Source organism: Aethalodelphis obliquidens, unplaced genomic scaffold, assembly GCF_003676395.1.
Source record: "Aethalodelphis obliquidens isolate GAN/ISIS:26980383/991018 unplaced genomic scaffold, ASM367639v1 scaffold72, whole genome shotgun sequence".
NCBI classification, from domain to species: domain Eukaryota; kingdom Metazoa; phylum Chordata; class Mammalia; order Artiodactyla; family Delphinidae; genus Aethalodelphis; species Aethalodelphis obliquidens.
The window spans coordinates 9,455,895-9,469,720 of NW_020838016.1; the positions used below are offsets into that span (position 1 = coordinate 9,455,895).

General features: G+C 40.6%; 1 protein-coding gene across 2 annotated transcripts in view; it reads right to left on the reverse strand.

The window, feature by feature from the left end:
- GK5 (glycerol kinase 5) overlaps positions 1–13,826 on the reverse strand; it is a 77,608-nt gene that overhangs the window by 40,276 nt on the left and 23,506 nt on the right. For both annotated transcript variants that reach the window (XM_027091766.1, XM_027091765.1), the window contains exon 4: positions 4,324–4,417. In XM_027091766.1, the coding sequence (XP_026947567.1) occupies positions 4,324–4,417 (94 nt within the window). The remainder of the gene's footprint in view (positions 1–4,323; positions 4,418–13,826) is intronic.

Genomic DNA, 13,826 nt, shown 5'->3' on the forward strand with positions numbered 1-13,826 from the left:
TACTTATAAAGTGTTCTCAGCACTTAAGGAGATCGAGCAAAGCACCCTAAGAGGACAATTTGCATTCTAAATTATGAAATGTGACACATCTACTATGAACTTCTTTAGCAAACACTAGAGGCTCAAGTACTTATAAAAGTCTTTTAAAAATAACTATTTTCTACCTCTTTACCTATTTTTAACTATGGAAGTAAAGGTAGAGAGTCAAGGGAGAAGGCTATTTTTCTATTAGAAATATATTTTTAATCAAGTTAGTATTAACTCAGAAGGGAAGCTCCCCCTACACGTTAAGTGCTTAAAATTTGGGATAAGAGATTTTATTTAATACTATTTATATTTATCTAATGATTGAAGATGAAACATACAGTTTTCAATTTACTTTTTCGTATGCAAAACCTTTAGCTGAAAAAAAAAAAAGCCTTATACAGAAAACTAGCATTGAGTTTTAAGGTTTGTAAGACATACTAAAGAAACCCCAAAATACCACAACAAAATGAACCCTTATCCTGCTACCTAACTAGAAGGATGCAGATGGACAATCCAACTTCTGAAACTGATGTTGGACAAAACATTCATTTATAGAGAATTTACCTACTTTATGCATTTTTTCCTAAAATTCCCACCCCTCCCCAAAATAAATGGAAAGATTTTGGTTTATTTATTTAAAATAGAAATAAATTTATTTTTCTTTCATTTTTAGCATAATGCATCAATCAAGAAATGTGTAGACTCAGTTCTCTCTACATTTCAGTTTTGTCTTTTTTTTTTGAACAATGAGGCTCATTTTAATTTTTTTCACCTTTTTTTCTTTTTGGTGAAAACATTTATGCTCTACTCCCTTAGCAAATTTCAGTTATACGATACAGTATTATGAACTAGTCACCATATTATGCATTAGATCCCCAGACCTTATTCATTGTTATACCTGAAAGTCTGTACCCTCCTTTTCACCCTGTTCAGTACTCAAATCTTCTGCACTTCTTTATATTTTACATTACTTATTAAATATAAGACTTTTTTAAAGTATTTAAGGTGAACACCCAGAATCCTTCTTCTGATGTGTTATATGTTAAGAAACATTTCGAACTGAAATGAGTTCTTCTTCCATAAGCAACTATACTTTTCCGTATAAAAACCTAGATTTAGGATCCTTCAGGGATCTTCTGTTAAAATGCAGATACTTTGGCAGGGGCACACAAAAAGTACTAAGAGTTCTAATACCTGTACTTTTAGTCAACATATGAATGAGGAACACTTTTGTTCATATATTTAACAAATATTTATTGAGTACCTTCCACGTACCAAGAAGTGCGCTAGGTCCTGAGAAAATAGAGTGAACAAGAGGCAGAATCCCTGCCTTCTTGAAATTTACATTCTAGTGGGAAGAGACAGACAAATACGTAATCAAATCAATAAATGAGATAATCTAAGAAGACACTGGTTGTAAGATGAACCACTATTTAACGTACTAGCAAAAAAGTAAAAAATCCTGCTAGTTAAATTATGACATAATTGTAAGATATAAATTATGGTTAAAATGACCAAAAAACCCCTGATGATTAAAAAATGTATCCTAGTTAAAATCATCCTTTTCAAAATTGGAAAAAAAATGTATGTCTTATAACTCATACATTGCTGGTGGGAATGCAAATGGTACAGCCACTTGGGGAAAAAGTATGGCAGTTTCCTACAAAATAAAACATGCAGTTACCCTATAACCTAGCAATCATCCTCTTGGGGTATTTATCTCAGAGAAATGAAAACTTATGTTCACATAAAATTCCATAAACAAATGTTCATAACAGCTTTATTTGTCATAGCCCCAAACTGGAATTAGCACAGATGTCCCTCAACAGGTGGTACATCTGTACCACTGAATACAACACAGCAATACAGAGGAAACAAGCTATTGATACATGTAACAACCTGCATTCTCCAGAGAATCATACTAAGTGAAAAAAGCAAATCAAAAACATGTTTTATGCTGCATGATTCCACATATATAACATTTTTGAAATGAGAAAAATGTGTAATGGAGGACAGATTAGTGGTTGCAAGGAGCTAGGGATGGGAGAGGGTGGGGAGGTACACAGGAGAGCGGTGGATGTGGTTATGAAAAGCAACATGAGGGAGGGATCCTTGTAGTGATGGAACAGTTCCGCGTCTGTTCATCATCCTTGCGGTGACAGATACGTGAACATATGGAAAAAACTGTACAGAAACTAAAACACATACACATACCTACAGATGGAACTGAGTACAAGTAAAACTGGGGAAATCTGAATAAGATCTATGGATTATATTAATGTCAATATCCTGGTTGTAACACTATGCTATAGTTTTGTAAAATGTTACCCCTGGGAGAAACTGCAAAGCCTGTAAGGGATCTCTATTATTTCTTACAACTGCATGTGAATCTGCAATGACCTCAATTAAAACTTCAATTAAGAAATGTACATCTCAGAGTCTCTGAAATTTGATGAGTGCTGTGAAAGAAATAAAGGACAGTAATAGAGATCGGATTGGGGGGGTGAGGAGTGCTACTATGAATAGGATGGCAGAGAAGGGCTCCCACAGAGGAGGTGGTGGTGAGGCTGGGCCCTGAAGGATGAGAAGGATCCAGCCATGGTGGCAGAGAGAGCCCCTTGCAGATACGAGGGCCTTCAGGTAAGAAAGGGCTTGAGGGCTGACAAAGCTGGAGCCTCATCCTTAGCAACTTCAGGGAGAGAGGGGTCTGGGAAGGGGTCAGAGCTGGAGACAGGGTCAAACTCTGGTAAGGAGTTGGGACTTTTATGCTGAAAGCAAAGAGAAGACTTAGCAACCAACAGGCAAGAATCGGAACAGTGAGAGGAAGCATGGGTGCCTGGCGTGACTGGAGGAAACTGTGGTGCCACCACGCCCCAATTACTTCACCACTTTGCCTGTGGGTAGCCTTGGCTAAACGCATGACCTTGGTGCCCGCTTTGGCACATCCTCCCTAAACATTTCCAAGAACCTGAGTCAACAGACCATAAGCATCTGGAAAAGGATGATTATAGGGTAGGGTTCCTTCACTGGCAGGACCAGCTCTGCAATTTTGTGTGCTAAACTCCATGAGTCTGTTTGCGTGCATTTCTCTGCTAAGAGAGGCCAAAACTTATATCATATACCTGTTCAATATCAAGTAGACAAGTGCTTTAAATGCTTAGTTTTGTGCTTGATGTCAGTTTTTCATCACGATTTGAGATCTGGGGCTTATACTACAGAAATCAATGTTTTCACAATTTATTTTAAAAGGAATAAAAGTTTTATTAAACACCTCACTGACTAACTTAAGGAACATCTAATGACTTGACCTATTAAAAACTAAAATTATATATTAAAGTATAACACTGCACATTATAAATAGTATAATTTTAAATTATATCATTCAAAGTTCACAATATTACCTTAAAACCACTTTCAACTCTCTTTATCTTTCCCATGAACAGCACCTCTCAGTATTCAGCCTCACAAGTTATTAAAGCAAGGTGCATTTTTATATATTAAACTAACAAAAAAAATCATTGTGGGTGGGCCTATGGCAGATTTGTTTCACTCATGCATTGCTGTCATATTCTATAATGTACTCAAGTTCGTTTTCATATAAAATTAATGTCTCCGAACACTTACCAAGGAAAACTGATGCTGCAGACACTCCCCATGCACCACCTGGTAGGGGCAGCCTAACTGAGAAGGCATTTAACTGTGCGGCATTAGAAGCATTAAAACAATCAATATGCAATATTGATTGTAAGACCAAATATTGCAGGTTTCAACATATTTGAGGAGCTGGAAAATTGTCTCGCTCTTTAACTCGGTAGTCTCACACTTCAGAGTGAGATGCTACTACGGCTGTCACCGTAGTCATCAGCATCATCATTTGCCAGGCATCATGGTGAAAGCTTGTGGCAGTCAGCCAGTTATCTATCTCAACATCCATTAACCATTTTTATAGCAAAAGATGATAAAACCTGGATATAGTCTGTACCTTTTCTGGACATAGTCCGTATTTTTTCAATTTCTCCAGGAATGGAAATGAATTCTCACTAACTTGTGAACCTCTGGTCCACCCCAAACCTCCTCATCAGTTCCTGATGTGCAGCTGTTAAGGACTTCGGTCCACCAACACGCTCTTGGGTGACTACTATTAAATTTCACTGGGGTGGGGAGTGTGCATGTGTGTATTTTCTGCTTAATGTCCTAAGACATCATCAGTCGATGATACAATTCTGCCTACGGCTAAAGGACATTTACAGGAAAAAACAGCAACAACCAAATCACCGAACATAAGAAAAATATTACCTTCATTAAAAGAGAACTATTCCAAGATTTTACAAGTTCAATAGCTCTTAGGTCTTGCCAACTAATGAAGTTGTGGAAATGCTTTCCCGTTTTCCTAAGAAAAATGGAAACAGTATTTTGAGACTCAATATAAATCAGAGACTATATTATATAAAAGATCTGTCACAAAAGAAAACAAAATTAGAAGCCAAACTGTAATTTCAACATATGATTTAATTAATTGGGGCTTTCTGAATGCCTTCTTCTCTTTGATTTGATAAATTGAACACACTTTGGAACAATTATGTGATGTACAGTATAAAATTTTAGATCAGATTCTATCCAAAAAAATCTTCTTTTTGAAGCATTACAATGTATACACTTCCAAAAACAAAACTGATGAAAAGCCTTCAAAGACTTGCTCATACAATTTTAAAAGCAAGACAAAGAAGCCAATACTTTCTCTTTTCATTGTACTTATCTTAATATACACAATCAGATAAAAACTTCTGTACCTACAGAACAGCTAAAATGTAGCCTGAGCCTGTTTTTTTTCTTTATAAGTTTATTTATTTTTGGCTGCGTTGGGTCTTTGTTGCTACACATGGGCTTTCTCTAGTTGCAGCAAGCGGGGGCTATTCTTCGTTGCGGTGCACGGGCTTCTCATTGTGATGGCTTCTCTTTTTGCAGAGCACGGGCTCTAGGTGCGTGGGCTTCAATAGTTGTGGCATGTGGGCTTCAGTAGTTGTGGGATGCGGGCTCAGTAGTTGTGGCTCGCGGACTCTAGAGCACAGGCTCAGCAGTTGTGGCGCATGGGCTTAGTTGCTCCGTGGCATGTGGGATCTTCCCGGACCAGGGCTCAAAGCTGTGTCCCCTGCATTGGCAGGTTGATTTTTAACCACTGCACCACCAGGGAAACCCCTGAGCCTGTTTTAAACCTCTCAACTTTAGGACTGGTTCAGCCCCTGACTGGCAACCTTCCCAGGCTTCCCAAAATTTGTCCAAGAAAAAGAAATTCAACAAACTCTGGGTCAATACTACAATAAAAGCACAGCACTAAGAAATAGAGTAGAAATAAACCCTTTTTCCTCTGAGGCTCCTACAAATCAACCACTGCCATCCACTCAGCTTCAACATCCAGCCCAGGCTGGCCTTCTGTGCTCCCTCCAGGCCTCCTCCTATGTGACTGTGACCACGTTCAATTCCCAAGACTGTCATTTCCCACTCTTTTTAAGCAGTCCTCACCCATGGTCACATCCTCAACTCTATCACCTGGAAACATTCTACCACGAAATTCTATCACTTTGCTATACACCTTTGCTATACAACAATAGGTTAATGACGGGGAAATGCCCACAGTATAATATTAAAGGGAAAAAAATCAGGATAAAAACTTTACATATATTGCAATCCCAATTTGCTAATAAATAAATAAGGCAAATTAACCAAAAAGAAAAAGAAATCCTAACATTCTAATATATCAGTCAATACTTCTTGCTATTATTTCAGTTCTCTCAATCTTACTCCCTAAATACCTTCCCTTCAGACTTACTGCATCCTTTAATCCCTCAAACATTCCCTTTCCTTCTTACCAACCCCTCCTAGGCTTACTTTCCTACTAGGCTTACTTACATGGTCTATTACTTTTAATAACTTGCCTTCACACACTCTCTATCCCTCGACTCTCTCTCTTTTAAATTGTGGTAAAATATACATAACATAAAATTTACCATTTCAACCATTTTTAAGTACACAGTACAGTGGCATTAATGTTGTGTAACCATCAGCACTATTTCCAAACACTTGGGCTGTTTCCACCTTCTTCCTACTGTAAATAATGCTGCTATAAACACTGCTGTACAAATATCTGAGTCCCTGTTTTCAATTCTTTTGGGTATATACCTAGGATTAGAATTGCTTGGTCATATGATAATTCTGTGTTTAGTTTCTTATTTATTTATTTATTTATTTATTTTTGGCTGTGTTGGGTCTTCATTGCTGCACGTGGGCTTTCTCTAGTTGTGGTGAGCAGGGTCTACTCTTTGCTGTGGTGCGAGGGCTTCTCATTGCTGTGTCTTCTCTTGTTGCGGAGCACGGGCTCTAGGCTCATGGGCTTCAGTAGTTGCAGCACGTGGGCTCAGCAGTTGTGGCGCACAGGCTTAGTTGCTCCACGGCATGTAGGATCTTCCCGGAGCAGGGTTCAAACCCGTGTCCCCTGCATTGGCAGGCGGACTCTCAACCACTGCGCCACCAGGGAAGTCCCCTATGTTTAGTTTCTGAGGAACTGCCAAACGGTTTTCCACAGCAGCTGCACCATTTGACATTCCAGCAACCAGTATGTAAGAGTTCCAATTTTTCCATATCCTCACCAACACTTGTTAGTTTACATTTAAAAAATTATAGCCATCCTGGGAGATGTGAAGTGGTATCTCATTGTGGTTTTGATTTGCATTTCCCCCATGACTAATGATATTGAGCACCTTTTCATGTGCTAGTTGACCATTTGAATATTATTTAAACCCTTTGTCCATTTATGAATTAGGTTTAGGCTTTGGTGATGTTGCTGAGCTGTCAGTTATTTATATTCTTTGGATATTAATTCTTTATCAAATATATGATTTGCAAATATTTTCTCCCATTTTATGAGTTTTCACTTACTTTAAAGTGTCCTTTTTCTTTTCTTTCTGTTTTTCACCTTTTTTAATGGGATCACAGCATTCACATACATCATGAATATGGTACGTCTTTTTCCTTTAGTGATCCAAACAATCACGATTATCGTTACTACAAATCAGAGAAGTGATTCTCCTATTGTTAGTTTTTAATAAATTTATTTATTTATTTATTATTATTATTTAATTATTTTTGGCTGCGTTGGGTCTTCGTTGCTGTGTGCAGGCTTTCTCTAGTTGCAACAAGCGGGGTCTACTCTTTGTTGCGGTGCGCGGGCTTCTCACTGCGGTGGCTTCTCTTGTTGTGGAGCACGGGCTTTAGGCACATGGGCTCAGTAGTTGTGGCTTGCGGGCTCCAGAGCGCAGGCTCAGCAGTTGTGGCGCACTGGCTTAGCTTCTCCGCAGCATGTGAGATCTTCCCGAACTGGGTCTCGAACCTGTGTCCCCTGCACTGGTAGGTGGATTCTTAACCACTGTACCACAGGGAAGTTCCTCTCCTATTGTTTTAGTCCTCCATCTTAAATTACAAACCAAACATACCAAGACACATACCTTCCATATTATATGCTTCAGTCAGTTTTCAGATATCTAACTGTAGATTTAAGATATCAATGGCTATAAATTTTTTCAGACTTTTTTTTTTTTTTTTTTTTTTTTGTGGTACACGGGCCTCTCACTGTTGTGGCCTCTCCTGTTGCGGAGTACAGGCTCCGGACGCGCAGGCTCAGCGGCCATGGCTCACGGGCCCAGCCGCTCCATGGCATGCGGGATCCTCCCGGACCGGGGCACGAACCCGTGTCCCCTGCATTGGCAGGCGGACTATCTATCACTGCGCCACCAGAAAAGCCCTCAGACATTTTTAAAATGCAAATTATACGTTATGTCAAAATAATTTCAGCATGACTTTATTTCTTATTATTCTGTACTAAATTTAGGGCTCTTCTCAGTTTCTACTTTGGACAGTTCCAATAGTTAAGAAAATTAAAGAAAAATTACTCATAATAAATAGAAGAAAATATCTTGATAGTATTCTTTGATGCACAAAAGTTTTTAATTTTGATAAAATTCAACTTACCTATTTTTTTTATTTGTTAGCTGCACTTTTTCTTTTTTTTAAAAAAAAATTTATTTTGGCCGTGCAGCATGAGGAATCTTAGCTCCCCGACCAGGGATCGAACCTGCAAAATCTCAACCACTGGACTGCCAGGGAAGTCCCTGTTAGCTGTATTTTTGATATCATTTAAGAAGTCATTGCTGGGGCTTCCCTGGTGGAGCAGTGGTTGGGAATCTGCCTGCCAATGTGGGAGACACAGGTTCAAGCCCTGGTCTGGGAGGATGCCACATGCCGCTGAGCAGCTGGGCCCATGAACCACAACTATTGAGCCTACGCTCTGAAGCTGGCAAGCCACAACTACTGAGCCTGCATTCTTTGAGCCCGTGAGCCACAACTACTGAAGCCTGTGCTCCTAGAGCCCGTGCTCCACAACGAGAAGCCACAGCAATGAGAAGCCCATACACTGCAACGAAGAGTAGCCCCCGCCCACTGCAACTAGAGAAAGCCCACGGGGCAGCAATGAAGACCCGACGCAGCCAAAAATAAAATAAATTTTAAAAAAAGTCATTGCTAAATCCACAGTAATGAAGATTTCCTCTGTTTTCTTCTAAGAGTTTTATAGTTTTCTGTTTTAAAGTTAGTGTTTTATCCATTTTTTTAAGTTAATTTTTGTATGTGGTATATGGTAAGAGTCCAACTTCTTCCTTTTGCAAGTGGGTGTCCAGTTTTCTCAGCATTATTTGTTGAAGAGACTGTTCTTTCCCTATTGTCTGGTCATGGCTCCCTGGTATAAAACCAAGTGACCACCGTATTAGTTTCCTTGGATTGCCATAACAAAGGTCACAAATTGGGTGACTAAAACAATAGCAATGTATTGTCTCACGGTTCTGGAGTCTAGAAGTCCAAAATCATGGTGTTAGCAGGGCCGTCCTCCCTCTGAAACCTGTAAGGGGATCCTCCCTTGCCTGGGAGGATCTGGTAGTTTGCAGCAATCTTTCCTTCTTCACATGGTGTTCTCCCTGTGTCTGTCTTCACATGGCAGTCTTCATATGAGGAAACCAGTCATATTTGATGAGGAGTCCACCTCATCCTGCATTATGATCTCATCCTAATTTAAATAATTACATCTGCAATGACCCTATTTCCAAAGGTTACGTTTTGAGGCACTGCTGTTAAGTTATTTCCCCCAAATCTCCTTCGCTCCTAAGTGTGAGATTACTAAGTCAAAGAGTAAGACAATTTTCCAGCTCCTCAAATGTGATGAAACCTGCAATATTTGCTCTTATAATCAATATTGCATATTGATTGTTTTAACACTTTTAATGCCACACAGTTAAATGCCTTCTCAGCTAGGCTGCCCCTTCCAGACGGTGCATAGGCAGTGTTTGGAACTACAGGTTTCCTTAATAAGTATTTGGAGACATTAATTTTAGATGAAAGCAAACATGAATATATTATAGAATATGAGAGTAATGCATGAGTGAAACAAATCTGTCATAATCTCACACACATTGATTTTTCTTTTTGTTAGATTAAGGTATAAAAATGCACCTTGCTTTAATAACTTGTGAGGTTGAATACTGGGAGGTGCCGTTTACAGGAAAGACCGAGTAATTAAGGGAGTTGAAAAGGTTTTAAGGAAAGGCATGAATCCTGAACTGTATGGTTTTATACAGTTTTTGTAATGTGTAGTATTATACCTTAATGTATAATTTCAGTTTTTAACAGATAAATTCAAACATTCCTTAAGTTGACTAATTACTTAACTCAGGTGAGTGAGATTTTTTCAAGTTTTATTCCTTTGAAAATAAGTGTAATAACTCTAGAAATCTGCTTTTCCCACTCCTCAGGGATTGCCATTTCTTCCTGGCTGAGGGCTGTCAATTTGCGACTTTTCCAAACTACTTTGGCAAAGTATGTATTCCTTGTTGGTGTGTGGTCGCTGAAGTTTCTGAAACGTCTGTTATGTTTTCTCTGTGATCGGCTAGTGATCTGACGAACATTTTCTAAAATGTGTGGCCTTGCAAACCCCCAAAAGATACTGGCCCTTTAAATCTTCCAACAGCCGCTGCCAAAGGAAGCAACTGCAGCTGAGAGGGCCAGAACCTAGGTAAGCATCTGTGCCAGTTCTGCAGGGCATTGCAAAATCTACCAAAGTACATAGGCCCACATTTTGGTAGGACAAAGTTCTCAGCCCTCATTCCTGGAATGTGGGCCGCTTTCCCCACATGTGCAGTAGGGCTGAAGAATGGAGGCTGGTGGCTGGTTTGCACATGTCCTCTCTTACCCAAGGATAGCAGCCTCTACCTTTATCCAGCAGTCCCCTAGCTGTTATAAGGTCGGATCAGGTTCCAGAGTTCTGAAAGAGCTTATTCCAATCTCTCCAAATCAACAATTGCTTTGGTGGAGGGACCAACCCCTATAGCTTCCCACTCCACTATTTTGGTGATGTCACTCTCTACCCCTTGACTTACAAGTTAACTATGTACCTTTTCAATACCTAATCTGGGATTAATCTAACTTTCTTCTGGGTTCACTTTCAATGTCAGAACCATTGAGAGGAGTTGGAGGAAAGTCCCATAACCTTGTGAATTGGTACCATACCTATGAGATACAAGCTCGTCTGCTCTCTCAAAGTCACTTAAAATGATGAAAGTCTCTCTCTTGTCCCTAATTAGTTTCCTCTCCACTCCCCACCAATGGCACATCTAACTTTTCACTAGATTTCTCAAGCCCTAGGCCACCACTTGCCTCCTGTTTCTCAAGGGAAGTAAGGACACAGGAAATGACTTTCCTCAACTCTCTACTCCTCCAGCTACACCTACAGCGATGGTGCATCTCACTCTTGGGTCAGAGGAGAAGCTTTCCCTCTCCAAGTCTAAGGCTGGCACCTCCACCTGTACTCTCTTTATCCATGCCTTCCTGTCTCTTCTATTACTTCATTTCGCAAACATTCCTGCAACTGTCTTCTCTAAACTTGCTTAAATCTCCCCATCTTTGACCCACGATACCTCCCCACCCAACTAAGCCCTCTCAGTTTCCGTATCACTTCCTACTACCTCAACTACATACAATTCAAATGCAATTTAGATTCCCAATCATTCATGAAAATTACATTCACTACGTTCATCAATGTAGTTATTTATTTATTTAGTATTGCTTTCTTTTTTTTTTTTTTTTTTGGCCGAGTGGCTTGCAGGATCTTAGTTCCCCGACCAGGGATTGAACCCTCACCCTCAGCAGTGAAAGTGCCAAGTCCACTGGATCTCCGAGGACTTTCTTCGTTGTGGTGCGCAGGCTCCTCGTTGTGGTGGCTTCTCTTGTTGCGGAGCATGGGCTCTAGGCGCGCGGGCTTCAGTAGTTGCAGCACGCAGACTCAGTAGTTGTGGCTCGCAAGCTCTAGAGCGCAGGCTCAGTAGTTGTGGTGCATGGGCTTAGTTGCTCCGCGGCATGTGGGATCTTCCTGGACCAGGGTCTCGAACCCGTGTCCCCTGCATTGGCAGGTGGATTCTTAACCACTGTGCCACCAGGGAAGTCCTGAGGTGTCTTTTTGATATGAGATCAGAGACCTGAATAAGCAACAGCTTTCAAAGAGACTTCCAGTTTCAGCCTCATTCCCCTCAAACCCACTGTCCATGCTGCTTTAAGAATACTCTTTCTAAAATATAAATTTGGTCACACTGCTCTCCTGCTTAACAGCTTTTGAGTTTCCCACTGCTTATAAGGGGTAAACTCTTTACCACAACCAATGGCCTTCTCTGGTCTGGGTCCCTGCGTTCCTCTCCAGGTTCATCGCAATCAAAGCCTTGAATGCCTACTATGTGCCAGGTACTGTACTCGGTGTGAAGGACCCTGTGAGGACAGGGCAGATGAAAGTCCCAACACTCATGGAACTTCTTACTTCTATGGGAGAGATGTAGTTTTTAAAATGTGTAAACAAGTAAATAAAAATTTTAGACATGAAGTGATTTTAGATATGAAAAATTTTAGTGATGAGTGATAGGAAGAAAATAAAATGGTAAAGTCACAGGTAAATAAAATGGGCAGAGAAGTTCCCTTAGAAGAAGTGATCTTTGAGGTGAGCTCCAAATGATGAGAAAGGGAAGATCTTGGGTAACAGAGCTCCAGGCAGGGGGAGCAGCAGGCAGAAAGCTCGAAGGCAGGAATCGGTGGAGAGCGTTCAAGAAGCAGGCCGTGGGGCGATTGCAGCACAGAGCATAGCAGGAGGGTTGGTCAGAGATGAGGTTAGAGTCAGGAAGGAGTGAGAACACTTGGGTGTGGTGCCTTCCCGATGTCACTGCTTGAATTCCAGAGCCCTTTATCTTGTTTATTTTTAGTTTCTTTGGCTGCACTGCACGGCTTGCAGGATCTTAGTTTCCCAACAAGAGGCTGGACCGCATCCTCAGCAGTGAAAGCACGGAGTCTTAACCACTGGGCCGCCAGGGAACTCCTTCCAGAGTCCTTTAGATGCTTCAGACGCACCATGCTCTTGCATCTCCCGCCTCTGCCAGTGGTTTGCTCTCTCCACTAAGGGAACTCCTACTCATCCTTCGAGACTTGGCTCTGTGAAACGTTCCCTAACTCCCACTTCTAGGCTATTCAGTCACCCCCTCCGGCTCCCTCATTAAGGTATAAAGCAGTCCTGCAGAGCAGACGTCTGTCAGCTGCACCCTCACTATGTACACGTCTGTATCTAACACTAGACTGTGAGCCTCCTGAGGGAACAGTGAATTCACTTTCAGATTCTCACCATCTAGCCCAGATACGAAAGAGGTATTTGACTGATAAATGAATAAACGCTGCTCTGCTAATGAGAACTATCAGACTGGGTTTGTCAGAAATGAAATCTATTGATATATGATTCTTTGGAGCCATTCTACAACAGCATCTACTTACACACTTAAATCTGATTTTTTCACTGGTTCATCAAATATTTATACAGCAATTTCTGCCAGAAGCTGGGGATACAGCTGTGAACAGAGACATGGCATCGTTGCCCTTATGAATATATTTTCTACCAGGGCAGTCAAACAAATAATCAATTACTCAGTTGCTTACTTACAAAAGGAACAAGTCCATGAAGGGTACCATGAGTGTCTTAACGGGGAGACTCTACCTAGTCTGGGAGGTCAGGAAAGCCTTCTTTGAAAAGTGACAACAGAACTGAGCTCCAAAGGATAAGTAGGAACAAACAAGGAGGGTGAACATTCCCAACAAAATGTATTATATGTCCAAAGGTGCTAAGGCAGGATGGGGCATGATGTGTTAAAGGCTGGTGTAGCTGAAGAACAAAGAGGGGAGAAGATCACAAAGTGAATGTGGCATCATTAACTCATAACAGGATAGAAGATGATATATAATGCTGATCTCAAGTAATAGCCCATGTTTTAACATTCACTTGTGGTGACTTACGTTTGTTTTAGCTCTATCAACAGTAAAAGGAAAAAGAGAGGGAAAACAAGAATGCAGTATTGTAAATGAACTGTCTTAAACCTCTCTAACACAGTGTACCATTCTTGGCTCTGAATCTATTTTGTGCCATAAATAATTGCTAAGAACCATTAACACAAGTAGCAGGTGCCACAATAAAAGATAGATTTGGTGCTGAGTGAATGCAGACTAATTTAGATACTTGCATTATGAGACTGTAAATTCCTGGAGGGCTGCTATTCTGATGCATCTTTATATTCAAATCAGCAACTAGCACAATGCCTTACTTGCGATGAGCCCTCAAACAGTTACCAAGTGTATCCCGGTGCAGGGACTCATGGCTTATACTACTAATTGGCACACACCCT